Raw genomic sequence first — 26,392 nt, 5'->3', positions numbered from 1 at the left:
ATTGGTGTAGTCCTTTGACCAAGTTCGATTTTTGTCACGTATGCTACAAAAATTCAACGATTTATCCTTTCAGACGATATAATAATGGGGTTGTAAAAGTTCATAATCTGTATTTTTGATATAAATGACTACGCAATTATTTTACAAAATGGCTGCTGAGCATCGAAACACGGCCAAATTCCAATAGTGTAGATGTGTTTCCTTATCTTGTCTCCTTCTCGCCTTTAGTAGCGTACTATCATATAGTTTTGCTAGATATAATCAAACTATCCAAACTAGCTGGGATTTATTTCCTGTTTATAAACATGAGTAACGTTTGGTTAAATTTGTGAAGACATCATGGAAGGAAAGGTCTCAAACTATTGAGATTCGTTCAACTCCTCCTTAATACTAACATTAAAATCACAACTTTAAAACATGTACTGTTCTTAAAACATTAACAAAAATATAACATGAAAATTCTAAACTACGTGATCATATTCTAGTAATAAAAAAGCAAATAATCCCCCCCCCCCCAACTTCTACCTTTGACCCTTCAATTTACATCCTGAAAGGCAAAATGGCAGCATCCGTAAGAGGCATTGGAAGGATTTTGAGTCGTGTTTCTCCCTTGTTTATACTGAAAAGTCAGCATTCTAAGGTATTTAGTGATTTTATACAAACGCGCAACTTATTGAAAAAACAACCTCTGCTTATCATTCTCTGCAAGTGAGGTGCTGTTAGTACATAATGACCAAGTTAGCTACAGTGTATGCTAAATAGATTTGAGCTGAAGCCACTCTAGCCAAGCCTAACTCTGGGCAATCATACATTGCAGCAGATGGATTGTAGGTTTATTGTTAACAGCAAGTCCTAGGATTAGCGTTGTAACTGTGCCGGTGGTTCATCTGTGCTTTCCTTATTTTCCAGAAGTTTCCTGTCAGGATATGGTTTCAGGCAGTGTCTCCATTTTTGCAGCCAGGCCATTATATGTGCACTAAACCATCTCTAGAAGGTGATAACAATGCTGTAAATGTATCTGAAACTCAAGTCCGCTTCAAGGACAGACCCTGGGATTACCTCGAGAGTGAAGGTATGGCGGGTATTGATGGTGTTGATGTGTACATACGTGTCTTAGCCCTAGGTTGTCCCCATTGATGAAGTCTGTTCTGTTTCAGAGTACATTGAACGCTATGGAAGCAGTCCCGTATGGGCAGACTACAGGAGAAACCACAAAGGAGGAATTCCCCCCCAGAAAACACGAAAGACGTGCATTGTACGCAGGCAACTCATTGGGATTTAAACCAATGTGATTCATCATAGAAAGACTCCTTGTTTGTATGGCACTTGTCAACACTTGTTACCTTTTTTTTGTTTTCAGAGAGGAAGCAAGATATGTGGCAACGCCTGCCCAATCTGTCGAGATCCCAACGTCATCATCCATTACCAGGTCCAATAAGGCTCCACTCATAACACAATGATATGTTCCAGCCAGTTGACATTTACCCCCACATTCTTTTAATTAATTTGCTACCATGGAGCGTTACATTGTGGTCTTTAAATGTAGACTACCATGTAATTACTTGACTTCAAACAGGCTGACATTTGTTAATATCTCCTTGCAGAATGTGAAGTTGTTGCAACAGTTTATCAGTCCCTACACTGGTATAGTGTATGACCCGACACGAACAGGTAAAAGCTACCTGAAGAAGTATATCAGTAAAATAGCAAAAAAAAATCCTGTGTAATGTTAACTGTAAAACCAATATATCCTATAAACAATTGTTTTCCCTCTTTAAGGGGTGTGCATGAAACAGCAGAAGCAGTTACAAATAGCAATCAACACAGCACAAGACCATGGTGAGCTGTTTCTAAATCTATTCAAAGTTGAATCTATTTCAGCATCCATTTGTCTTCCTTGCATGTATGTCCTTGAAGGGCAACCCGTCAGTCCTTGTCGTGACCTCAATCAGTCCTCTTGAAACTTGAATATGGTTTGTCTTCTAGGGTTGATACCCTTCCAGGTTCCTTACGTTGACTTCACAGGAGAGGATTACTCCAACTCCCATGATGCAGTGGGATGCACCTCCACTTCTTCAGCCTTGGCCAAAGGTGAAGCTTGGTACAAGTGGTATCACAGAATGGAGCCAGATGAAAAAGAACTGTCTAAAATCAAGAGACTCTACAAGGCGTATCTCAAATAGATGACAGGATACCATTTGTGGATCAGTGAAACAACTTATTCAGTTGTTCATGTCTTTTGTCATCAGTAAATAATTATTGATGAAATGTAGATATTTGTCAACCCTGGTGTCTGAAGTAACAAATACACCCTCTTCAAGTTCACAGTGACCCAATGAGACAATGCTTCTGTATATCTAATTACACAATAAATTATAACATGTAAGATGCAATATTCATTTATTTTGTCTTTGCTTGTGTTGTCTTTTGCAGGTAACATATATCAATTAGCCCAGACATTTGTTGTGTCAATTAGAGCTTTATTGTCTACATTTATAGGGCCAGTGTTAATGTATTGTCATTTCCTCTTGATATGTAATACGGTTGATGAAAACACTAGCATCCTGCCGCTTCCATGTGTGCCGTTTGACACATCCCAACCTGTCCAGATGGCGTGTAGGTCTTCATTCAGTATGTGGAGAGGACACCACAGCACATCAGCACTGAAGATGATGGTCCTGCTGGCTGGATAGCATTTGTTCTTTTAATAGTGTGGTTCCTTCTGTGGTCATTCCTCAAAGGGGTGTCTGTGACTAGGGGTTTTCTTTGACTTTGTTGATCAGGGTCTCTCCCAGGGCCTCCAACACCTCCCGTTTGTAGTCCTCAAAGTCCCCGTCGATCTGGTTGACAGCCTTGTCCTCCACTACCCACATCTGACACTGGGTCTCTGTGATCAGCCTGGCGTCGTGGCTCACAATGATCACAGCTGGAGGTGGTGAAGATCAATATATAATCATATTATGACATATATGACACAACCAGTCAGATAAAGATGGATGAATACTGATGATCAATCCCAAAACTTGTTAAAGCGTCTGCTAAATGAATAAATGTACTTAAAGAATGCCATGTCCTTTATTTGCTTCACATACAAATAAATGCATGTATTCATCTTAACTGAAAGGGTACATTGTTATGTTATTGTGGCCCTTACCTCCTTTGTACTCATTGATGGCTTCAGATAAGGCGTCGATCGACTCAATGTCCAGGTTGTTGGTAGGCTCATCCTGGTGGGGCAAATCGACAAAGTAAGACATTTGGTGTGGTTCTTCAGACGACACAGACTGAATACAGAGAGAGCACTACTGACCAGGATCAGCACATCAGGCTGCCGGCAGGAGAGCTCAGCGAACACCACTCTGGCCTTCTGACCCCCTGAAGAGGAAGAGGAAATCAGTCATTTGGACATAGATCACCAACGGTCTCCGCTCCAACAACGGCCATGAGCGATGCTACTGTAGACAAACAGTGGACCAACGAAAGGTTTTAGCAGTGCTGCTACCTGACAGTTTGGAGATCTGGATGGTGTGGGCGTGGCTCTCCAAGCCAAAGCGTCCCAGGCACTTCCTGCTGTCTTGGTAGGGCAGGTTGAAGTTCCTCTGCAGATACTCGGTTGCTGCCTCGTCCATGTTCAGCTGGTCGGCATACTGCTGGTTGAAGAAGCCCACTTTCTGGAAAGAGACACAAAGACAGACACCACAGATTTGAGTGGCCACAGACAAACATGTCTTCACATCTTTCAAGAGGGCCAAAATGCATAAGAAAGATTACTGACCAGACGATGATTCTTCCTCATTTCTCCCTTGGTCTGGAAAGACAAAACAAGGCTTATTAGAATCACGATACCACTAATGAGCAGAGATTCTGTGTCTTTTCCTACAATGTACACTCACCGGTTCTAATCTGCCAGTGAGGAGAAGGAGCAGAGTACTCTTCCCAACACCATTGGGTCCAACAATGCAAACTAAACAAGGAAGCCAAGCGCATCAGACACTGAAGAAATATGGAGCAAAAGTGAATCCTTTTCCCATTTGAAGGATTTGAAAATCCCTACTTACTCCTAGACTCCATGTCAATACCAAAGTCCACGTTCTTGAAAAGAGGCTTCTGACCGTCATAGCCGTAGTCCACAGCTGAGTTAGGAGACACATGGTAAAGGAATGTGACAACCTGGTCTGCAAGTGGCACAGATGGGCAATGTGTGGCCCATAAGGAACAGACGAACAGGAGGAACAGGGCGACTCACAGTGCAGCCCCAGTATGGGTGGTGAGAGAGGGGGCGGGTTGGGGAAGGTGAACTTGACTGTGTACTCCTTGGGCCTCTTCAGTAGATCCTGGGTCTCATGGCTCTCCTCCTCCAACCCTCCCTTCTTCTTGCCCTTCTGCTGCTTTCTTGTGAGGGCCTCCTTGGTCTGCTTCTCCTGGGAGGGAAAGAGATAGAAAGAATGAGTGAGCGGGGATAAAGGAATGTCTGAACCCTATGAGAGAGATGGGCTAGTCAGCTGAGGAGCAAGTCCCACTCACAGCCTGTTTGGTCGACTTGCCACCAGCCTTCAGGTCCTTGAGCTTTTTCTCCTGCTTGTCGTACTGCTTCTGGAGCTCCTTCTGTTTCTGCACATACATCTTCTTGAAGGTCACTGGGGGGGGACAGGCAGGGCAAGGCTTTAAATGCTCTACTTGCTCAACTTACCAATTCTTCTCCATTTACCTCCGACCTCAGCATAGTTTATCAGATCCAATATCCTTGGCTGTTTACTTACAGTAGTTTCCCCTGTAGTAGAAGAGTTTCTGGTAGTCCAGGTGAACAATGTCCGTACACACCTCATCAAGGAAACTCTGGTCGTGAGAGACAATGAGAAGTGTCTTCTTCCAGCCTTGAAGGTAACTGTAGAGGACCCAAAAAAAGCATTATGTTGATTGTATTCGTTATTTTCCCACAGATCGCCAGTTAAAAGCCTGACTGCTTCGTACTTGTTGAGCCAGATGACGGCGTTCAGATCCAGGTGGTTGGTGGGCTCGTCCAGCATCAACAGGGTTGGCTCCATGAACAAAGCCCTGGGAAAAAGAAAGGCACAATAAAACAAGACAAACTTGGTAGGTTGTGTACATTTCCCTAAAGCATAGCTACTTGTTACTCAGTTATAGATAGCACTTGGTACTTAGAACAAAGTGACTCCCCAGATACGTTGTCAATCCATGCTTGAAGGAGCAAACTGGTGATGCTTTTGGTACCTGGCTAGAGAGACTCTCATTCTCCAGCCTCCGGAGAACTTCTTTGTGGCTCTGTTCTGCATCTCTGTGGTGAAAGACAGTCCAGCCAGAATTCGACGGGCTTTGGCCTCTGCTGCAGCAGCTCCGATAATCCTCAACTCCTCGTACACCTAGGAGATCAGGAGTTGCAGCTTCAACTGTGCTACTCCCAAAGTCAGACAAGAACCTCTTACGGCAGAGGTAAAGCACTGTGAAGCACGTCCACCATTTAAATATTACCATGAGTCATATGCTGCCCACCAAAGCTCTACTTCACATCCCCTGTCGGAGTAGGGTTCCCCTCACCTTCTCCAGCCTCTCCCCCACGCTGTCCTCTCCCTTATCTAGCAGGGCCTGCAGCTGCTTCTCCTCCTCCAGCAGCTTCAGGCGCTTGGTGTCGGCCTTCAGAACCGCCTGGACGGCCGGAGTGTCGTCAGCGATCACCTCTGTGGATACACAGCGCACACAGGCAAGAGGGTGAGCGTGGGAGGGAGTGAGGGGCAGAAATGTCCCTTTTTAAGGGGGCAGGTTGTTTACCTTGTTCACACAGCAGCACATCAATGTTGGGAGGAATACTGAGTGCTCTGTTGGCAATATGTTTCAGTAAGGTGGTCTTCCCTTTGCTAAAAAAGGAAGTAGATAACAACATTAGTGTCCGCCCAATCCTATTGACGCTTAATTCAATTTTTAAAAGGAATATACAAACCTATAAAGAATGACTGCTTACCCGTTTGGCCCAACCAAACCATATCGTCGCCCCGCCACAATCAATAGGTCGGCGTTGACAAAGAGCTCCTTTCCGTGGGCGGATATGCTAAACCTCTCCAGCTAAGGGAGAACAAGTGCATGGAATTACACAGCCAAAGAATACGTACTTTTTTCAGGAGTTAAAAGAAAGCAGGACTTAGGAGTCCTCACCTTAATATCTGAGGCGTTCTCCAGCATGGCCTGCCTGGACGACATCTCAGCCTGGGACACAGAGAAGTCCCCCTCGATGGCGTTCTGAGCGCGCACGCTCGCCACCTGCTTCTCGTACTCCATCTGCCGTCAAACACACAAGCAAGGTCAGAGGTTATTTCTCTCTTTCATTTTTCTACTGTCATTCGCATGGTGGGTTTAGTCTGCTGGATTACCATTTTCTTCTTCTTCTTCTTCTCCTTTTTGCTGAGGTTAGCGAAGGGGTCATCGTCATCCTTTCCCTTAGCCTGCTCTGCAATGACATCCTCAGCACACTGGTAGTTGAGGGAGAAATGGAGAGATCGACTTTGAGGGATTGAACCTTCAAACTTTCATGATGCTGATATTCCAGTTAGTACAGAAAAACAGAATTCAAATAAGAATATGTGCAAAACGGTGTTAATTTAGCAGACAATTGAATCCAAAGCGTGTTCATTCATCAAATGTTCATTACGGAGGGTGGGGGGGGGGATTTTAATCTGACACCTGATCTGCAGTCAAGTGCTCTAACCACTGAGCTATACCCTCCCCTATAGTCACCATCATAGTGTCCTCTCCGTCGCTGTTATCCTCCTCATCCTCATCTTCATCATCACTGGGTGGTGGACGATTGGGTTTACCTTTCTAGATTGGCAATGTACAATTAAAATAACATTATGACACCATTAAGTCAAAGCCTGATGAGTGCAGCACACACCGTGCAAGACCACTAAGTATTCCATAACACACTCTCCAAGAAAACCTTTTCCCCATTTTTGTCACCAATTACCTCGATAAAGTTTAATCCATCTTAAATTACCTTGGGCTGTTCTTTCTTTGGCTGGGGCTTCTCTTCCTTCTCATCTTCCTCAGGTGCCTGGAGAGACACAGAGGTGAGTTTTCATTTTTATCACTGGTCCTCATCAGTCCAGAGAGACAGACACTCAAAACATCAGAGTAACCCGTCTCACCTTCGCTGGTGCCTTGGCTTCTGTTTTCTTGTTCTTCAAAGCCGTCTTCTCATCCTCGTCTTTCTTTTCAGCCTCCTCTTCGTCATAAGACGGAGGCTGCTCCCGTTTTAGGAAATAAGTACATGTGAGAAACAGAATTTTGGAGGGACAGAAGGCAGGCTCGTAGCATGAGGTGGGGTTAGAGCAGCAAGCAGATGAGCTGTACATTTCAACATGGAGAAAAGTCAGAGGGTGGGTCAGAGTGACATGTTAAAAAAGCGGCAAAGAAAGAATATAAAGGCTTTTTGTTTCCTTCCCATCGTGATTAGACACCTTTTAGCAAGAAAGAATGAGTGAAAGCAGACAGGTGGAGGGAGAGGGGTGATTTAGAGTGCTGCAGTGATGGTTGAGGTAAAGATAATAAAAGCGGTAGCACATTCCGGCACCCACCTTGACCTTCTTGGGTTTAGGTTTATCTTTTTTCTTGCCCTTAGGCACCTTCTCAACCTCCTGTATTAAAGATGACCAGACACACATAGAGATTTCTTTTCATGAGAACTTGAGGACTTTCTGAAAGTGAAAAATGTAATTGTCTAAACTCCAACATATACCGACACATACACAGGGACAGGTGACATTCCAGGATGAAAAACACAGAACTAACTTATATGGAGTGTACATAGTAGTGAAATGGTTATTGGTCAGACAGAGAGGATTTGAAGAATTGGCCAGATGCCAGATTGAGGACAGGATTGGAGAAGTAGAAGACGATGGATTAGATTAGTATGTGAGGCACAAACACACGACACAGACTTTGAAATGAGGTTAGTATCATTACTAACTACATCCTATAGCATCACTAACAGTATCATTCTTAGAACTAAACATTTAACAATCTCCAACAGATAGACAGAGAGAAACTAACAAAACATCTATTTTAGAAATAAACTGAGTAAAATAGTTAAGTGTTTCTTTCTGGATACAAGTATAGAGATGGACAGTTAACTACACACCTTTTTCACTGGTGTATCATCTTCATCATCCCCTCCTGCGTCACCATCCTCATCACTGTGACTCTGACTAAGAGCAGCAAAAATGTTCCCACCCTGAAAGAGAACCGCCATACTTAACCACAGAAACAAAGTATATCTAGTCAATGTTAACAATATTTATATATAAAAGCATACATTTGCAGGAAACACTTGCCTTATTTTTCTTGCCTCCTTTCATGGGGGCCACAACTGTGGGAATAAAACTTGATGAGAAACCAAAACCAGTACATTCCATTTCATTTACATCCATATAAATAAACTAAGTAGTGTATAGCAAACTGTCCCTTCTATTGTCTTAAGAAATACATGCAGCTGATGAATAATTTTGTTTGTGTTTCTCTGACCAGTGGACACGTATCAACCTACTTAGGTCTTCTTCCTCCTCTTCATCATCACTGGGCTGCACAGACAGCTTTTTAAGTCTCTCCATGATCTCCTCATCATCCTCATCTCCCTCTCCACCTCTGCCTTTCCGCCGGTCTTTCTTTTTTTTCTGGGGCTTAAAGAACAAAACTATTCAACAGCTAGGCATACATTATTTTTTGAAAACATTCCCTAAATCAAGATCAAGTTGCAACTTGACATCTAAAGGCCACATTGATACGAATTATAGAAAGTTACATTGATCATACATCACAGGCTTCTAGGTCACCTCATAGTGTCACTTTCAGAGTACAGCTACCTGCTTTCCCTGTGCCTCCTTCACGGCAGTTTCCTCCTCTTTCTCGGCTGTGTTGTCTGTAGCAAGCTCCTCAAAGAACTGTGAGAGTGGATGACATGTGCCTGAGCATTACTACCTTCATACATTAGGATTTAATGCTGAAACATTATTTATTCATAGATAATCAATGGGAAAAGAAATGTAGCTTTAACATAAACTTACACTCTTTTTCCCCTTCTTGTCTTTTTTTCCTTTCTTTACCGATTTCTCTGCTAAGAAGTGAAAGGTAAATAAATTAGTCTGTGTAATACATTGCAGACAAAACAAACTGTCTTTCTCAACAAATTTAAATTACAAAGACAGAAACCACATGACTCAAGCGGGTGCAAAAAGGTGCATTTTGACAACACAGCAATCCGTTCCAGCAAGCTGAACAAAACATTTAGCTAGTTTGCGAGCAAGACTACCTAGTCTGGACCAGCCAACACACTGACACTGGTTAGCTACGATGATAGGCAATTCTTAGACAACGATTAACACTGACGACAACAATTTGTGACAGTTGTCATCTAGAGCCAACACATTCATGATGTAGTTAGTTGTTTAAAATGATGTAGTGCTCTATTACATTGGCATTACATCATTCGATACAGCTAACTGTTACTGATAGCTAATATCTAGCATCGATCACTTTCAGATGGCCAGATAACTAACTAGCTCTATTAGTCAAATTAAACTGTTCCTACATAACAGTGGGGCATGCTCAGTTAACTGAGCTAAAAGTATGTGGCAACGATGAAACAAGTGACCAACGTTAACTGTTGCAAATACATTTCTGACACAGTATGCAGTTAGCCAGCAGGCACAATTTTAGCCTAGCATCGTTGCTAGTAGTACTAGCAGCAGGCTAGTAGGGGTATGCTGCATTACCTGCCGCTGGTGCCGCCTCGTCTCCTTCCCATTCTGCCTCTTCTTTCGATTTCTTCGGCATTTTGACTATATATTTCTAGGATTATAAACAAACCAAAGGTTTGGTTTGTATTTTTAAAATAACTACTGCTTCAACACTGATTACTGTCAAGTCACTATCAAGGATGTATTGTCAGACGCACACATGCGGCCTGAAGTTTCCCACTATGATGATGCTGGCTGCTGCAGCAGTTCAGCCGGCTGACAACTGACTGTCCATTTTTCTCACAGCGCCATCGTTAGATTTGCCACAGCTATTGCACCCAATCAAAAATAAAATACAAAAATACATTTGTGTAACGAGCCCTTTACATACACACTCACATTAAATGAGTAGTCAGTCAAAGGGGAGAGATTTATGAAGGAAATGACCGTTTTCTATTTCTGTTGTTTGTAGATGTTATCTATAACATGTAGATTTGTATTACAAGGGTTTTGTCTATCATACGAATCCCGGTATATAAGCTGTTTGAAATGTCAATTTAAAACGTTGACTAAATTTACTCTGTTACTTTGGTACGATGTGAACTTAATCAGAGAATGTATAATATGCCTCCTTTAGACAAGCTCTGAGTTAATGTTCCAAACCAATGCAACATCACACGCGCATGTGCACATACAGAGCGGAAAGAGTATGTGCCACGAACGGAAATGTTACGGCCTTTCTGATCGCTGACTGCCATCATGGTGAGTTCGCCATGAAGCTTCTGGAATTTAGAAATATGAATACATAGGTTACTTTTATTCAAAATGATCGACTAATGATGTATTTTCATACATTATATATCGTTACGTTAGTTTTCGTTACGTTTTGTAAGTTGATTACAACAGTATCCCATGTTTATATATTTTCGAAATGTCGTGCCCACTGCCTGTAAAACTACAACGTGGTCCTTAACGGGCCGCCTAACCGAGCGGTAGCTCTGTAACAAGGTCTAACAAGCATGTGCAAAATGAAGAGCAGAACGAGCAAACCTGTGTGGATACATTATTGTCTGCTTCGGAAGCGTTGGTTTTTAGTTTGCTGACTCAATTGTAGTGTGGTACTGCTGCTGTTCAGATAGAAGCGGTGTTGAAGCTAATCCATTTGAAGCTAACTAGCTAGCTTCATGGTTCTGTCACACATGCTACTGCCATATGAGAGCCAGTTTTTAGTTGCTTTAAAAAAGTCAGTGTGCCCCTTGATCAATTATGTTGTATGCACGCATAATACACATCTCAGCTACTCAAATGTACGTAGGTAGACAACGGCAAGCAGCCTACGTTAGCCACAGAGAGCCAAGCCAAATAAAGTTGACTCAAACACAGGTAGTGATGTTAGCTGACTACTGGTTATCAACTTGTGAAAGGTTACTTTTTTTTTGGGGGGGGGGGGGGGGGGCGTAGGTAATTTGGATAGTTATTGTAGACTGCTAACTGGATCCAATGCTTGTCAAATTCCAACGTCTGTAGGGATCTGACAATGTTAATAGTATCACCCCCAGTACATGTATAACTCATGTCTTCCCCTCAGGTCTTCAAGCGCTACGTTGAGATTGGCAGAGTCGCCTTTGTGTCTTTCGGACCCCACGAGGGCAAGCTGGTGGCCATTGTAGATGTCATTGACCAAAACAGGGTGAGTACCCTATCATTTTCATCCAGAGCTCCAAATGCACCTGATGTCTGATGGTAAAACCAAAAGGCAATACCTCCAATGTGCTGAATACTCTGGCTGACTGATTTTGGTTTTCTCAGGCCTTGGTGGATGGACCTTGCACAGGGGTGAAGAGGCAGTCTATGCCCTTCAAGTGCATGCAGCTTACTGACTACGTGATCAAAGTACCACACAGGTAAATGTTGCCCCCTTCCCTAACTAAGCCCTGTGCCTCAACTCCCTTGACTCTTTCCATTTGACAGTTGGCACAGTTGAACTCAGACATTGTCATGCTCACTCCAGTGTTTAATCCCTGAGGTGTTTTTTTATTCCCAGCGCCCGCATGAAGTTTGTGAAGCGCGCCTGGGAAAAGGCCGAGGTAAACAAGAAGTGGGCAGAAAGCAGCTGGGCCAAGAAGATCGAGGCCAGACAAAAGGTGTGAGGATGCAGCTGTTGCTAATGGCAACAATGCCAAGAACCTGATGTACTTCAGTATTATTGTCTGTAAATGTTATTGTGACCTAGATTTTGTTCGAGTTTTGTTATTGGGGGACAAGCCTTTGTTTGAACATGAGGGTAAAACCAACTTTAAAGTATGGAATTGGAGCTCCACACGCAGTTCTGTGATGACATTATAAAATGTCGTTCTTGATATTTTTAATCATTGGTTTGATTTGTTTTAAATTGAGAAAAAAAAAAGAATTAGAATCCAGTTGGTGTGGTCACTCATTTAGTTATGTGTTCTTTCTCTTTGCAGAGGTCCCAAATGACTGACTTTGACCGTTACAAGGTGATGAAGGCCAAGAAGATGGTGAGTAAAAAAAAATCTGATTTGTGCACTTTAGCAGGTCCAGATCAAAGGACCTATACAAGACAATTAACTAATGTGTTGGTCTTCTGTACCTTTAAAACCTTTTTTCTGGAAGCATGTGTTTCTGCTGTTTGCCTGACCTTTACCCTCGTCTCCTGTCCTCAGAGGAACAAGATCATCAAGCACGAGGTGAAGAAGCTGCAGAAGGAGGCCACAAAGAAGGCATAATCTGTCCCCAAATAAACCATCTTGTTCAATTGTTCTCCTGTGTATCTCCAAGTCTGTTTACATCTCCAGTCTTGTTTTAGAAAGCTTGTATGCTTATGGTACACCGCCCATGCAATGGTGGATGGCTCATGTGACCAAGTACCAGTGTGGGAAAAAAGGTAAAAATGTGTTAAATAGACAATTTGTTCTTTATTGGCTCATTATTGGAAAAACTATAAAGATATGGGATCTGTGGACATCTGTTGCAAAACGATATATTCCCAGGGTTATACCCCTACACTACATTCATCATGCCAATTCAAATCTGTATGCAGGATGTTACAACCTGATGTTTTATGGAAAATTCATTGGAATATCAAATGGCAAGCATTTGCCAGACGGATTAGGATTAGTAGTACCTGTCATTCTCCCCCAAAAACACTAGAAGGCAGCAAAAGGTTAATATTCGTGCTATGACAGCTTTGATGTCAACTGTTGTACAGATTGGAAATGACAGAATTAAAGACTACCAGAAAGTATGTGATTTTACAACTGCAATCACAATGTCATGGGTATTCATGACAGTACGTGATTATCTTTTTATTAAAGCACAAAGGCTTAAGTTGTATATATGTTTGACATTGAATACTGGAGAAGTTGCACTGAAAACTACTACTGTAAAGCACGTCTTTGGTTTAGGTTCACCTTAACTGGGTAGGACTTCATTGTATGGGTCTCGATGGGCCTCCCTTGACAAACAGGTTCCACACTATGAAGTGCTTACAGTTAGGTCCATAAATATTTGGACATTGACACCATTTTCATCATTTTGGCTCTGTATACCACCACAATGGATTTGAAATGAAACAATCAAGATGTGCTTTAAGTGCAGACTTTCAGCTTTAATTTCAGGGTATTTACATCCAAATCAGGTGAACAGTGTAGGAATTACAACACATTTGATATGTGCCCCCCCCCTTTTTAAGGGACCAAAAGTAATTGGACAATTGGCTGCTCAGCTGTTCCATGGCCAGGTGTATGTTATTCCTTCATGAGAGTTTGTTATTTCATTGACAAGGAGCAGATAAAAGGTCTAGAGTTCATTTCAAGTATGGTATTTGTGTTTGGAATCTGTTGCTGTCAACTCTCAATATGAAGTCCAAACAGCTGTCACCATCAGTGAAGCAAGCCATCGTTAGGCTGAAAAATCAAAACAAACCTATCAGAGAGATAGCAAAAACATTAGGTGTGGCCAAATCAACTGTTTGGTACATTCTTAAAAAGAAAGAACGCACTGGTGAGCTCAGCAACACCAAAAGACCCGGACAGTTGGCCAGATCAAGAACACTCCAGGAGGTAGGCGTATCTGTGTCAAAGTCAACAATTAAGAGAAGACTTCACCAGAGTAAATACAGAGGGTTCACCACAAGATGTAAATCATTGGTGAGTCTCAAAAACAGGAAGACCAGATTAGAGTTTGCCAAAAAACATCTAAAAGCCTGTACAGTTCTGGAACAACATCCTATGGACAGATGAGACCAAGATCAACTTGTACCAGAATGATGGGAAGAGAAGAGTATGGAGAAGGGAAGGAACTGCTCATGATCCAAAGCATACCACCTCATCAGTGAAGCATGGTGGAGGTAGTGTTATGGCGTGGGCATGTATGGCTGCCAATGGAACTGGTTCCCTTGTATTTATCGATGATGTGACTGCTGACAAAAGCAGTATGAATTCTGAAGTGTTTCGGGCAATATTATCTGCTCAGATTCAGCCAAATGCTTCAGAACTCATAGGATGGCGCTTCACAGTGCAGATGGACAATGACCCGAAGCATACTGCGAAAGCAACCAAAGAGTTTTTTAAGGCAAAGAAGTGGAATGTTCTGCAATGGCCAAGTCAATCACCTGACCTAAATCCAATTGAGCATGCATTTCACTTGCTAAAGACAAAACTGAAGGGAAAATGCCCCAAGAACAAGCAGGAACTGAAGACAGTTGCAGTAGAGGCCTGGCAGAGCATCACCAGGGACGAAACCCAGCGTCTGGTGATGTCTATGGGTTCCAGACTTCAGGCTGTCATTGACTGCAAAGGATTTGCAACCAAGTATTAAAAGTGACAATTAGATTTATGATTATGTTAGTTTGTCCAATTATTTTTGGTCCCTTAAAAAGGGGGGGGCCACATATAAAATGTGTTGTAATTCCTACACCGTTCACCTGATTTGGATGTAAATACCCTGAAATTAAAGCTGAAAGTCTGCACTTAAAGCACATCTTGATTGTTTCATTTCAAATCCATTGTGGTGGTATACAGAGCCAAAATGATGAAAATTGTGTCAATGTCCAAATATTTATGGACCTAACTGTATATTACTGAACTGAACATTGCCCTTGCCTTGGTTCAGTGATGAGAACAGATAATGGGTAACCACTGAGTTGTAATCGCTATCAACTTATGTGGATGTCAGATACAAACTACTTTATTAGTTAGATGAGAACATCTAGCCTACACACAGATTGGTTGTGTCAACGTGAGAATGGGGAACAAAGATGAAAGATCCATCCATGCGTGTTCTGTAGAAATGTATTCTATTATCATGGATAATGAGGATCTCAAGTGGAATCATGGTTGAGGATGGCATGTCGCTGTCTTTCTCATAGATCTCCAGCTGACATGACACCTCTCCCCCACACTGCAATGCAAATAGTTAAATTACGCAATCACATTGTTGTAGGGTTGGCCAAGACCATGAGGTACATGTAAGATAATATATTTTTAAATGTATTCTTGTTTATTGAGATTATAAAAAACGCTGGCAGTTGACTCATGTAGCAGTAAGATATGAATAAACATTTTTTTTTTATACAGAAATAAACATGCTTTGTGGTGTGCGTACATCTGACGTCAGAGATGAATGAGACCGAGCAAGTATGCGCAGTGTGGCTTCGAGCGCTTGATAGAGTTGGCAGATTCACTGATGTTGGACGTTTTTTATCGTGAGGTGCTGTTATTTGCTGCAGTGGTAAGTTCCATAACCGACTAATCTTGTCAGCCTGATATTTATGATTGTAAAATCAGCAAATGGTGATATAACAACCGTAAATAACCGAAAGGACGTATAGCCAACATTAGACGCTCTAGAATAGGAGCTTTCACCTGAGCGACTATTGACCAGGCAGGTAATGTGCAGCGCTTCACAGCACATGTACACGGTTTCTTCGAGCTTTGTCCAGTTTTGTGCCATGTCTTTTTTCACTGTATGCCTCGAGGTGTAAGCCAAATATTGAGCCATGCATGTTTGATTATATATGCGCATGCAGGTTGAATTTGAGCTGTTTCCATTGTGGTCGCTGCTTTGCTTAATGTAATAATAGAGCGTTTCTTATTGGCTTCGTCAGCATGTATCCCGTCATATTTTGAATCAGTGAGAACTTGGATGCAGTCCTGGGTATATTGACACGGACAACACAGAAAGGTCTCCAAAGAGCAGAAGTAGGTAGGCTATGTTTTTTTGATGCAGCTTTTTCAGTCATCATTTTGATATCGTTGTTGTTCATTTTCAGGCACTAGGCCCAAATGTTTATATAATAATACAAATATATTGAAAAGTAGAGATACTACTACTAATAATAACAATAATACAAATAATAATAATAATAGCAACACCAATAATAATAATAGTAAATAATTATATGTATTCATTTCTAAAAGGAGTTTGCATTTCTGGGATTCATGTGACAGTCATTTTGATTGACAGCTTTGGGCCTCCTCAGTGCTGTCATGCTGTCAAATTCCTGTTGTGAAGATTGCTGAATGAAATGTCTACGGGTATTAGACCTTGACCCAGCCTTTACAGTGAACCATGTACAATGTCCATTAACAAGAAAATCAATAGAGTACTTGCAAATGGTACAGTTACACAACATGTCTTTATACATCTGATTTGAATTTGCACCCATTTTAGCGGTGTCCACTCCGGGTACATTTTCTGTCTGGTTTGTGGCCCAGTTAGCTGCATGCAGTCTGTGGCTGACTCTCTCCATCTCATTTATCTGCAGAGCTTAGAGCTCACAATCACACAGGCACACACACATACACTCACGTACACACACCTACAGTTGTTGCCAGCTGGTGGGATTTCTGAAGGTGATTGTCAGTACGAGGCTTATCAGATCACTCAACCCTCCACCCTGAACAACATAATCCTATTAGCCTGGTCTGGGTTCTGATGTGGCCTGGTTGGACTAGGACAGCTCAGTGTGGCTTGCTTTGATCCTTCTGCTCTGTGTTGTTGGGTGGGAAGGTGGAGGGGGGTAAGTGCTGTGGTTGGTCTGATGCGCCCACGGCGGCTGTTGTCAAGAAGGTAAAAAGTTTGTTTACAAGAGAGAATGAATTAAACCAAAATGGGATTGTCCACATCTACTGAAAGAGAAAGAGAAAAGAAAGAAACCAGAGACTGAGAGAAGCGTATTTGTTGATGTTTGTCCTAGAAACAGGATGTCTTGTTCATAGTAATGTTGTATTATTGTTTTGTATAAGTCATGTTAGATACAATCAGCGTAACTATGATGACCTGTATCCTAGAGAAAATTACACACCTTTGTGAGAATCACCTGTCAGGAATGTTCCTAAACACAGACTGTGCGTGCTTGGCTCAGTGGTACTGGAATGTCATGCATAGTTGGCAATTCACAATGAGGTGTGTGTAAGGTGTGTGGACACGAATAAGTAACCTTCTCTGCTGCACGCCTATACGAGAATAATGCTTGATATCTGATCAAATACTATTATCTCTGTCTGTCTTTCTCTCCATCTTCTCCTACAGGATCTGAGAAGTATATCTGAGTGCATTTACCCTCCCAACCTCCAGGGGTCTTAACATCTTGTCCACCAACCTGCCCCTGGTTAGAAGGTGTCCACAGGAAGTGATCTAGAACAAACTGAATTTCGCCTCTGTTCCCGTCCTGGACCAGTGACCAGGATGATGGACGGCTGACCTCAGATCAGGGCACAGCAGCATTGTCCTCTTACTCCCCAGGGACCATGGCGGGGTTCAAACGAGGTCACGATGGCAAGATTGCCGGCCTGTATGACCTGGACAAGACGCTGGGGCGTGGCCACTTTGCCGTGGTCAAGCTGGCACGCCATGTCTTCACGGGGGAGAAGGTGCTGTTAATCATTTCTCCACTATGTCGATGAAGACGACGACAATAATAATGTCATCGTCAACATTTCTTGATTGGTGCTGTGTCATGTGTGTCCGTCACAGGTGGCTGTGAAGGTGATCGATAAGACCAAGCTGGACCCCGTTGCCAGGGGACACCTGTTCCAGGAAGTGCGCTGTATGAAGCTGGTGCAGCACCCCAACGTGGTGCGCCTGTACGAGGTCATCGACACAGCAACCAAACTCTACCTCATCCTGGAGCTCGGAGATGGCGGAGACATGTACGACTGCATCATGAAGCACGAGGGAGGCCTGAGTGAAGAGGTGTGTGTGTGTGTGTGCTCGCTTGTGTGTCTTTTTCCTGCTGGAAGAAAAACTAACAAATTGTATTGAATCAATACCTAATTTTATTTGATCAATTATACCTAATTTTCCCCTCTGGAAGGTGGCCAAGTGTTACTTTGCCCAGATCGTTCACGCCATCTCCTATTGCCATCGACTGCATGTGGTGCACCGGGACCTGAAGCCGGAGAATGTGGTGTTCTTTGAAAAGCAGGGCCTGGTCAAACTCACTGACTTTGGCTTCAGTAACAAGTTCCAGCCCGGGAAGACCCTCAACACCTCCTGTGGCTCCTTGGCATATTCTGCTCCTGAGATACTGCTAGGCGACGAATACGATGCTCCCGCTGTAGGTGGGTAGGTGTGTGTGTGTGTGTGTATGTTTTCTTGAGATATGGCACGTACTCATTCTATCTTTAGTGCAAATAGATTGTGACACGATGCCTTTGCTGTGAGTATACAAAGTGTTTTTAATGTGTCTGTGTGGATTTGCATTGTGTGCTGGGTTTATTCTAACAGAGGCCATAGTCCACAGTGTGTGTAGTTCTTTTTCTGGAACATTACGTCCTTTTATCTCATGTCCTGTATCTGATATGTCTTAAGGCTGCCTATGCTAATGACCTACAGCTCCAGCAGCACCATGGCACCTTGTTTTTCTAGCCACTAGCAATGGTAGAGGTGGTTAAGTTCAGGCCACGTTTGGTCTAGAATGCTAACTGCCAAATATCCTGACACCTTTACCCTTACAATAGTTATGGCGTTTATTGTTGTTCTGCACCTTTCTAACAACTCACATAGGATTATATTATAATGTTACCTGTATAGATAATCACTTTGATAACCCACTGACCGACCATGGGTCAGTACATTTATAGAAACAACGTTTTTGCTCGCCCCATCACCTGACTAAGTGTGTGCACACTTTTAAAGCTTCAGTGCTTCTCTCTCTCCTGGCCAATTTAGAGGATTGTCAGGTTACTTTCACACCCCTGGCATCAGTGAAACATAAACCATCTCAGCCTAATAAGAAATTGAATATCAATTCAGATTGAAATTGGTCTCTCCGCACCTTAATTCATTTCAGTTGTTCTTGTGCACCCATCTCCCAATCCCCCCGTCAAAGCTTCTGGTTATCCCGGAGCCCGGTATCAAAAGGAGTAATTGAAAAAGTAATAGAAATGAAATGAAATGAAAAAGAAAGAGAAAGTATGAGAGAAAGAGAACAGGCATCAGTATTCACCCCCTCCACCCAGAGGCCTGTGCGTCCGACCAAAAGATAGAGGGCAAAAACATTTTTTTTCAATTTTTCTGACTGAGTGGGGAAACAGCGGCAATCTTCTCCAATTTTTCTCCCCTCTCTCTCTCTCTCTCTCTCTCTCTCTCTCTCTCTCTCTCTCTCTCTCTCTCTCTCTCTCTCTCTCTCTCTCTCTCTCTCTCTGCACATGCTCACACTTGCATGTGTGTGTGTGTACTGTGTGTGTCACTAGATTTAAACTAGTGGTAGGCTGCTAAGGCCTGCAGTCATTGGTTGGCTCTGTATTGGTCATTTGTCCCTTAACATCTTGTCTGAGTGTTTGACCCAGATTTCAGATGTGGTGTGTGCGTGGATCAGCATGCAAGTGTTTTTACAGTGTGTGTCATGGGCTTAGGTTTAATTTTGAAAACTGCAATTCTGTTGCCCCCACATTTGAAAACAAACCTATGCCCCTGGTGTGTGTGCTTGTTTGTAAACTGTTGATTTAGTCGTATAACGTGTCGTAGTATTGTTTGATCTCAGTTGGTAATGTAACATGTATGTTTTTGTGTAAAAGGTTTGACACGTGGACACAGCATGTTGAGACCTGGAGCGAAAAGGGCAAACGGTAGCCATTACCAAGGTGACATCTGCCGGTCAGGTGTGAGGGAGCCTGGCGGGCATGTGGCAGTTGGTTCTGAGCTCACGTGCTGAAGATTCAAAGGGATTGTCTTCACAGCTGCCTCTGAGAGCTGATAAGCAGAGATCTGAGCTCTGATTGGATGATAAGGATGCTTATCAGGTTTTTTCGAATGTGTTCACTTGGAACTGAGTCAAGAAAATGTCATGAATTGGAACAGTCTATTTGACAAGATTAGCATTGGCTTTCTACAGTAATAGTACCAATGCAATTCTGATGTCTTGCGTAACTATTTTAGTTGTGTTGAATGTACCATTGTCTAGAATATTGCATAATGTTGACTGGCAATGGGATATTGAATGAAGCCAAGATTGGCCCAGGGATAAGGAAATAGGAAATGAAGGGGTGCTGGCTGTTATAGAGAGAAGATTGTATCTTAGCACCGGGTTGTTGAAAGAGAGGTTCAGGGGGTGTTTAAACACATAACTAGCTGTCACTGCTAATAACCATGCTGTGTACGTTAATGACCGAGTTACTGTGACATGTTCTGTACTTCAAAGAAGTTCTCTAGAAAGCTTTCCATCTGATAGTTTATAAATAAAGTGATCCAGTGAGCTGTCAGCCTGCTGGTTTATAAATAAAGTTATCCAGGAAGTTGGTGGACCTCCGGCAGGGTAATGACAGACCTGGGGTCACTGTTGCTAGGATACGTAGGACCCCAAAGCGTGCCGATAACAAGGCTAGTTTTATCCACCAGTATGGTCTCCGTAGAAAATGGCCTTGACTATCCTTCAGGATTAAAAGTGTGATTTGAATTCAGCCATATATATCCATAAACCATACCACTGACAGCAAGTTTGACAGTACTATGACAAACTTGACGTGAAATCTAAAACATCCAATACTAATGCCATCAGTTCACCTAGTTGTGTTCCATACCAGTGGCATCGAGACAAGATAGATGAACTCACATTTAAGTTTCATGGTCTTGACCAAAAGCAGAGGACAGTGAAAACCGAGACCAGGGTTTGTTGAAGTGTTTTACAGTAGCTGTATTTTTTTGCCTCTGCAGAATGTGTGTCATTGGACCAGGGGAGGCATGGGTGGGAGGAGGGTTGGAGGGCATGGATGCTCAGCTGAACTCCTACTTAGACAGACAGTTCTTCCCATTTCTTCAAACATGTGAGGGGCTGTGAAGGATGGGTGAACACACTGACCCAATTTCCTGTGAGCACATTTGCAATCACCCGTGGTCGTGTGTGATCAGTACATGTAAAATTTTGCGTGCTGATGCGTGTGCATGCGTATGTGAACGCTCGTCCCTGCGAGCATGTGCCTCTTCACAGGCGTGTGACAGTGAGTGTGTTTGGGTATTTGTGAGTGCAAACACCCAGGAGCAGTCCCGGCCGCGCTTGCGTATTTATGCAGATGTCCTGGTCAAATATGATTCATGCTTCATTTGAATGGGAACACGCATACGTTATGTAGGTCACTGAGGATGCTCATGATGCGTAAAAAAACCCTCAACCTTTTCTCTCCTTGTCTTTCTCCCATCTGTCTGCCTGCTGCCATCCTTTCCTAACGAGGGTTTTCCACAATCTGTTTAGTCCAAATTACTTTGAGGTGTTGTTTGAGATGACATTGTGTGCTGTGATGAACACTGTATACACAGTACATGTAAGCCAATTTCTCTCTCTCTGTGTGTGTGTAGATATCTGGAGTCTGGGTGTGATTCTCTTCATGCTGGTGTGCGGCCAGCCCCCCTTCCAGGAGACCAACGACAGCGAGACCCTCACTATGATCATGGACTGCAAATACACAGTGCCGCAACACATCTCCCACGCTTGCAGAGAGTGAGTAATACAGACAGACACACACACACACACACAGTTGGAAGGTACTCTGCAGGTGCTGCATATTTCATGGTTGTAGACGTGTGAAGAGGGAGAGTGGTAGGGACAGCGAAGGAGGGATGGAGAGAGAGAGAGAGGCCTCACACAGCATCTCTTTAACTTGTGCTCTCAGTCTCTATCTCTCTATCTCTCCCCACCCCCCCTCTCTCTCGCTCTGTTCAGCTTCCTACTCTGCTGCGGCCCCCTGTACTACCAGCGCTGTGGCACCGTGTTGAGTGGATCTAATGCATCCATTAAACTCTAGCCTCTATTTATAACTAGGTGCTGTTGTGAGCTTACACTGGAGCATAACTCTCTGTAGGATAAACCACTTAACCAGGCTCCTGTCAAACCAAATGCTCTTGTATAGAGAACATATACAGTATGCTACAGAGTGTGTGTGTCTGTATCTTGTATCTGCTGAATGCCCAAGGCATGTTTGTGTCCATGGTTGGATTTCATGTTGCACCTTGTCGTCATGTGGTCTCTCTCTTTCTCACCAGCTTGATAGGTCATATGCTCCAGAGGGACCCCAAGAAGCGCGCCTCTCTGGGGCTGATTGAGGCGCACGATTGGCTTCAAGGCATTGACCCCTCCCCTGCCACCAAGCTGACCACACCCCTCGTGTCCTACCGCAGCCTATCAGAGGAGGAGCACAGTAGCATCATCCAACGCATGGTTCTGGGCGGCATTGCGGACCGCGACACCGTCACAGAGTGAGACATGTGAACACACACACACTCACACACCAATAAGAACCTGTCATTAGTAGGTAATGAATCCGCTTCATCAGTCTTAATAACTGTCTTTTTGCCACATCTTTGGATATCTGTCACTATGCATCAGGACAGCTGGTGCCACACTTAATTGCCCCCCCCTTCCCCCCATCATCCATTTATTTGTCATTAGCACCCTGGCCACAAGTGCCTGGTCCTCAGCTGGTGTCACGCTAAATGGATTCCCAACCCTTCTCTCCTAATCTTGAGCCGCAGTTGGACTTTGCCGTCAGGGCTTTGATCAGCTTGTTCATGTATTTACATGTTCATGAGCTTGTGTTTTGTAGGGTAGACATTCATCATTCGAATGTTTTCGAAGTATTATTCTCACAGTGTAGTATAGAAACGCGCCGATAATATCAGGACACCATGTACCAGCATTTTCTTAATTATGGCACTTATTTTCTCTCTCTTTCTTTCCCCTAGGGCCCTGGAGTCTGACAAGTACAACCACATCACAGCCACCTACTTCCTGCTGGCAGAGAGGACACTGAGGGAGAGGCAGGAGAGAGAGCAGCACAGCCAGATACGCTCAGCCAGCCCCAGCAAAGCCCAGTTCAGGTACACACACACACACACATGTGCAAGCACACACAAACCCCCCCTCCCCACACACACACACGTGCATATTCACATGCACACTGTGCAAAAAACACACACAAACAGACGTACTATGTGGGAGAATATGTGGCAGCAAGTATATGAGGACAGATAAACACTGTATGACTATGTTTAGCCTGTGTTCTGCTCCTCTCTCCCACCAACCGTCTCTGGAGGAGGGGATCCCTCTCTGAATTGCTCCTCCCAAGGTTTCTTCCATTTTTTTTCTCCTGTTGAGAGAGTTTTTTGGGAGTTTTTCCTTGTCTTCCTTGAGGGTTTAGGTTGGTTGAGGGGCAGTTCTATGGGCATATGTGAAGCCCTCTGTGACATGCTTGCGTGTAAAAAGGGCTATACAAATCAATTTGATTTGATTTGATTTGAGATAAAGAATGGAGAGAGAAAGACAGCATTGCAGTGGTCAGAGAAAATGTTTTTTTCTGCTTAGTTCCTAACCTCTCCGCCTCACCCTCCCGGTGTGGCCGCTTACAGGCAGTCGTGGCCCACCAGGGTGGACGTGCATCAAGACATTGGGGACAGTCTTGGAGGGTCCTCCATCTCCCACCCCGGAGGCCCCCAGTCCCCTGCCCGCAGTGCCGAGAGCCTCCACAACGGCCCTCGTCCAAAAACGGCTCTACTGGACCTGAACCAGCGACGACAGAACGACTCAAACGCACCTCCCTCAGCAGAGCCCTCTCTGCCACTGCAGCCTGGCATACAGAACCAGGGGAGGGGGCTCTGGCCCCAGGGCAAGCCCCACACCAACCACCTCCGGCTGGGCTCTTTGGCACCCTCCGCCCCCTCCAAGCCACGGAGCCCCAGCCTGTTCAGCGTGGAGGAGGATGAGGAGGAGGACTCCTGTTCCCCCTCGGCCCTCCCTGCTCAGGTGGTACTTCGATGCAAAGCCCCCTCCTTATCCTCCTCTCCCAACAACCGCCTGGCGTCCCGGAAGAGTGCACCGATCCTCAATCAGATACACGAAGAGGAGAGGGAGGAGGAGGAGGAGAGAAAGGAGGAGTGTGGTTCGAAGCGGGCGCCTGCCCCCCCAACCAAACCCACCCTGCTCCTCTGTACCAACATGAACAACAGGATGTCGTCTTTGCTGGAGTCGCCCCCGGCAGCCACCGTTGCCATGACATCTCCTGGCTCGGAGACAAGCGGCGACGACGGCGACGACTCGGAAAGCCACTGGAAGAGACAGCTGGAGAAGGGCATGGTACGTGTCGCCGACGGCAACAGACGTGGCAGGAGTCCCTCGGAAGGGGGGGAGGGGGAAGGGGGAGCAGGAGGGAGGAGGGATGCAGGGCATGGTAGTCCCTCCAGTGGGGGAGACGGGGAAGAGAAGGGGCTTGAGAAAGGGGGAGACGGGGGAGGAGACAAAGGGTTAGACAGGGTGGTAACGGGACAGGGCAGCCCCCCCAGCTGTGCTAGTCCAGGGGGAGGCGCGGGTCAAAGTATGGGCTCGGCCAAGCCCAGCAGTGGATTGGTGGAAAGCCTGAAGCTCATGAGCCTATGTCTGAGCTCCCAGTTCCACAGCCTGACGAGTGGAGGAGGAGGGGGTGGAGGAGGGGGTGGCGGCGGCGTAGGGGAGCCCCAGGACCGGCCCATGTGGCGGATGTGCATGGGGGGCTCCACCGGCAGCCTGGATAAGGTCTCCCTACTGGGTGGTCCGTCGCCCAGAGGGAACCTCCACCACCAAACCCCCCTGGACCCCCTGGCCGACCCCCTACTGGAGGGCCCTTGTTCGGGCACCCTGAGGTTGGGAGAGCTGGACCTGGCCAGGGAGAACCACCACAATCTGAAGAACCGCGTGATGCAGATGCCTCTGACCGACAAAACTCTCTCAGTCAACATCCACAGGAGCCCCAAAGAGGGTCTCCTCTGCACCCCCACCCCACACAGCTGCTGCCAGGTCATCTAGAACCCCCCCCCTCCCTCACCACCACCACCATCACCATTATCCTGTGTTCTCCCCCTTCTCTTTCACTCCTCTCCTCCTAACTCTTTCTCTCCTCCCCTCCTCTAACCATCCCATGTGATGCCAGAAATCATTTTTTGGCTTTAAGTTTTCACTCCACTGTCATGTGACTTTGTCTGTGTGTGTGTGTGTGTGTGTGTGTGGACAACTGGTTTATTTATTTATTTTCTACCTCTTGAAGCACTTTGGGGAAAACGCTGTGTCACTCCACACACAGTCTGGTCTGGCAAGTTCAGAGTGGGCACAAATTGAAGTAGAGGAGACAGCAGCTGGCTGAATGGTCAGGGTGGGGTTATGTGCACTCTGAGATTTCTAGATGCTACTGCATTGTTACTTGATGTTGCACAATGACAATCTTTTGTTTGTTAATCACTTCCATGTCCCTCCTCTCTCCCTTGTCTCTCTAAAATGTTTCAGAATATGTTTTAATTTGCCCTGTTGTTTATATTGTTTTATGCTTTTTTTTTAAAGGCCAGTTCTTTTTTAACCCATGTTTTTAGACAATCATGTCAAACTTTTTTTATGCTGACTGAAATGGATTGAGATAGGACCATGATTTGACTGACGTTTGAATAGAGAAGAAGGCATTATAAATGCTACATATTGGGGGTACAAAGTGTTATCTGATAGTTTCTCACACTTAGTTTTGTACTTCTATGGGCTGTCATGGACGGATCATACACATACTTCTCAGTCACTGATAACTCACTGACTTGTACATATGTGGAAATAAACTGTAGTATTTAGAGAACTTGTAAGTATTTAATAAAGTATGTTTAGCTCTATTTAAAGCCTTTCCCATAGACCTGTGTTCTCTGCTCCTGGTCCTGGAGATGTACTAATGGTAGAGGGTTATGTAACACACACACACACACATGCACTGTATCTCTCGAGGACCATGGCTGTTGACCACAACTGTAGCGTGTACCAATACAAAAGCAACAGAGGGGGCAAAAACCACATGTTCCCCAGCCTCCTTTAGCCAGCCCTCCTATTTCATGTGTTGGTGTGTGTTGATGGTGGTAGGATATATACCTGACAGTGCATGTGTTTTTGCCGTCGCTACTTTACTCCCCATCAAGGCCTTTCAGCCAGAGAACAGCACCTGTCCATCGGACTTCTGGGTCCTAGCTCCCAGCTAAGTAACTTTCTGTAGCCTCACAGCAATACCAACGACTGCAAACAAAATGTACAACAAAATGGATGTGCCATAAAATTCTTGTCTTGAGCATAACATACTGTATGTATATGATATAAAAGTGTACAAAAATAATTAAAAAGTTGTGAATAAAGTATGGTC

General features: G+C 44.4%; 4 protein-coding genes across 10 annotated transcripts; 3 read left to right on the top strand and 1 right to left on the bottom strand.

Moving 5' to 3' along the window:
- The first annotated feature begins 19 nt into the window (after positions 1-19).
- mrps18b (mitochondrial ribosomal protein S18B) lies at positions 20-2,386 on the top strand. 2 transcript variants are annotated; one of them, XM_062445819.1, is made up of 8 exons: positions 20-38; positions 555-640; positions 910-1,072; positions 1,158-1,255; positions 1,361-1,429; positions 1,605-1,671; positions 1,780-1,839; positions 1,987-2,386. In XM_062445819.1, the coding sequence occupies exons 2-8, from the start codon at positions 560-562 to the stop codon at positions 2,181-2,183; spliced, it is 735 nt and encodes a 244-aa protein (XP_062301803.1). In that variant the 5' UTR covers positions 20-38; positions 555-559; the 3' UTR covers positions 2,184-2,386. The 2 variants fall into 2 exon arrangements, with proteins under 2 accessions (XP_062301803.1, XP_062301802.1); XM_062445818.1 differs by lacking the exon at positions 20-38 and having other exon boundaries at positions 134-640.
- A 73-nt stretch (positions 2,387-2,459) lies between these two features.
- On the bottom strand, positions 2,460-10,010 carry abcf1 (ATP-binding cassette, sub-family F (GCN20), member 1). Of its 3 annotated transcripts, none has more exons than XM_062445808.1 (27): positions 9,780-10,010; positions 9,072-9,121; positions 8,871-8,948; positions 8,555-8,687; positions 8,343-8,377; positions 8,150-8,242; positions 7,587-7,646; positions 7,158-7,253; positions 7,007-7,063; positions 6,748-6,831; positions 6,384-6,482; positions 6,169-6,291; positions 5,978-6,078; positions 5,788-5,873; positions 5,557-5,696; positions 5,233-5,381; positions 4,972-5,055; positions 4,761-4,885; positions 4,525-4,637; positions 4,247-4,421; positions 4,059-4,133; positions 3,894-3,964; positions 3,776-3,808; positions 3,503-3,671; positions 3,311-3,375; positions 3,155-3,227; positions 2,460-2,926 (listed from the first exon to the last, which is right to left on the bottom strand). In XM_062445808.1, exons 1-27 carry the CDS (start codon positions 9,838-9,840, stop codon positions 2,754-2,756), a joined length of 2,601 nt encoding a protein of 866 aa, XP_062301792.1. In that variant the 5' UTR covers positions 9,841-10,010; the 3' UTR covers positions 2,460-2,753. The 3 variants fall into 3 exon arrangements, with proteins under 3 accessions (XP_062301792.1, XP_062301794.1, XP_062301793.1); XM_062445810.1 differs by having other exon boundaries at positions 7,007-7,054; XM_062445809.1 differs by having other exon boundaries at positions 9,072-9,118.
- Positions 10,011-10,379: 369 nt separating this feature from the next.
- On the top strand, positions 10,380-12,524 carry rpl14 (ribosomal protein L14). The gene is made up of 6 exons (XM_062445904.1): positions 10,380-10,505; positions 11,332-11,433; positions 11,553-11,647; positions 11,788-11,887; positions 12,209-12,262; positions 12,428-12,524. The coding sequence occupies exons 1-6, from the start codon at positions 10,503-10,505 to the stop codon at positions 12,488-12,490; spliced, it is 417 nt and encodes a 138-aa protein (XP_062301888.1). The 5' UTR covers positions 10,380-10,502; the 3' UTR covers positions 12,491-12,524.
- A 2,821-nt stretch (positions 12,525-15,345) lies between these two features.
- Positions 15,346-26,392, top strand: LOC134040826 (SNF-related serine/threonine-protein kinase-like). Of its 4 annotated transcripts, none has more exons than XM_062486950.1 (9): positions 15,391-15,494; positions 15,871-15,964; positions 17,298-17,638; positions 17,742-17,960; positions 18,082-18,328; positions 21,561-21,702; positions 22,245-22,457; positions 22,944-23,078; positions 23,607-26,392. In XM_062486950.1, the coding sequence occupies exons 3-9, from the start codon at positions 17,516-17,518 to the stop codon at positions 25,033-25,035; spliced, it is 2,508 nt and encodes an 835-aa protein (XP_062342934.1). In that variant the 5' UTR covers positions 15,391-15,494; positions 15,871-15,964; positions 17,298-17,515; the 3' UTR covers positions 25,036-26,392. The 4 variants fall into 4 exon arrangements, with proteins under 4 accessions (XP_062342932.1, XP_062342934.1, XP_062342933.1 ...); XM_062486949.1 differs by having other exon boundaries at positions 15,871-15,968; XM_062486948.1 differs by lacking the exon at positions 15,871-15,964 and having other exon boundaries at positions 15,346-15,494.

The sequence above is a fragment of the Osmerus eperlanus genome, chromosome 20 (assembly GCF_963692335.1).
Source record: "Osmerus eperlanus chromosome 20, fOsmEpe2.1, whole genome shotgun sequence".
Lineage (NCBI taxonomy): Eukaryota > Metazoa > Chordata > Actinopteri > Osmeriformes > Osmeridae > Osmerus > Osmerus eperlanus.
The sequence above is the reverse complement of the archived record's forward strand: the minus strand, read 5'-3'. Positions and strand labels throughout refer to the sequence as shown.

Bases quoted from the DNA above. Each gene is read 5' to 3' on its own strand.
- mrps18b (XM_062445819.1), top strand. From the start codon at position 560: ATGGCAGCATCCGTAAGAGGCATTGGAAGGATTTTGAGTCGTGTTTCT. The intron at 641-909 runs GTATTTAGTGAT...CTTATTTTCCAG, and splicing joins TGAAAAGTCAGCATTCTAAG to AAGTTTCCTGTCAGGATATG. The intron at 1,073-1,157 runs GTATGGCGGGTA...GTTCTGTTTCAG, and splicing joins GGATTACCTCGAGAGTGAAG to AGTACATTGAACGCTATGGA.
- abcf1 (XM_062445808.1), bottom strand. From the start codon at position 9,840: ATGCCGAAGAAATCGAAAGAAGAGGCAGAATGGGAAGGAGACGAGGCG. The intron at 5,382-5,556 runs GTGAGGGGAACC...CTGATCTCCTAG, and splicing joins TGGGGGAGAGGCTGGAGAAG to GTGTACGAGGAGTTGAGGAT. The intron at 3,228-3,310 runs GTCAGTAGTGCT...TTGCCCCACCAG, and splicing joins AGCCTGATGTGCTGATCCTG to GATGAGCCTACCAACAACCT.
- rpl14 (XM_062445904.1), top strand. The intron at 11,434-11,552 runs GTGAGTACCCTA...TGGTTTTCTCAG, and splicing joins ATGTCATTGACCAAAACAGG to GCCTTGGTGGATGGACCTTG. The intron at 11,648-11,787 runs GTAAATGTTGCC...TTTTATTCCCAG, and splicing joins GTGATCAAAGTACCACACAG to CGCCCGCATGAAGTTTGTGA.
- LOC134040826 (XM_062486948.1), top strand. From the start codon at position 17,516: ATGGCGGGGTTCAAACGAGGTCACGATGGCAAGATTGCCGGCCTGTAT. The intron at 17,639-17,741 runs GTGCTGTTAATC...TGTCCGTCACAG, and splicing joins ATGTCTTCACGGGGGAGAAG to GTGGCTGTGAAGGTGATCGA. The intron at 18,329-21,560 runs GTGGGTAGGTGT...GTGTGTGTGTAG, and splicing joins ATACGATGCTCCCGCTGTAG to ATATCTGGAGTCTGGGTGTG.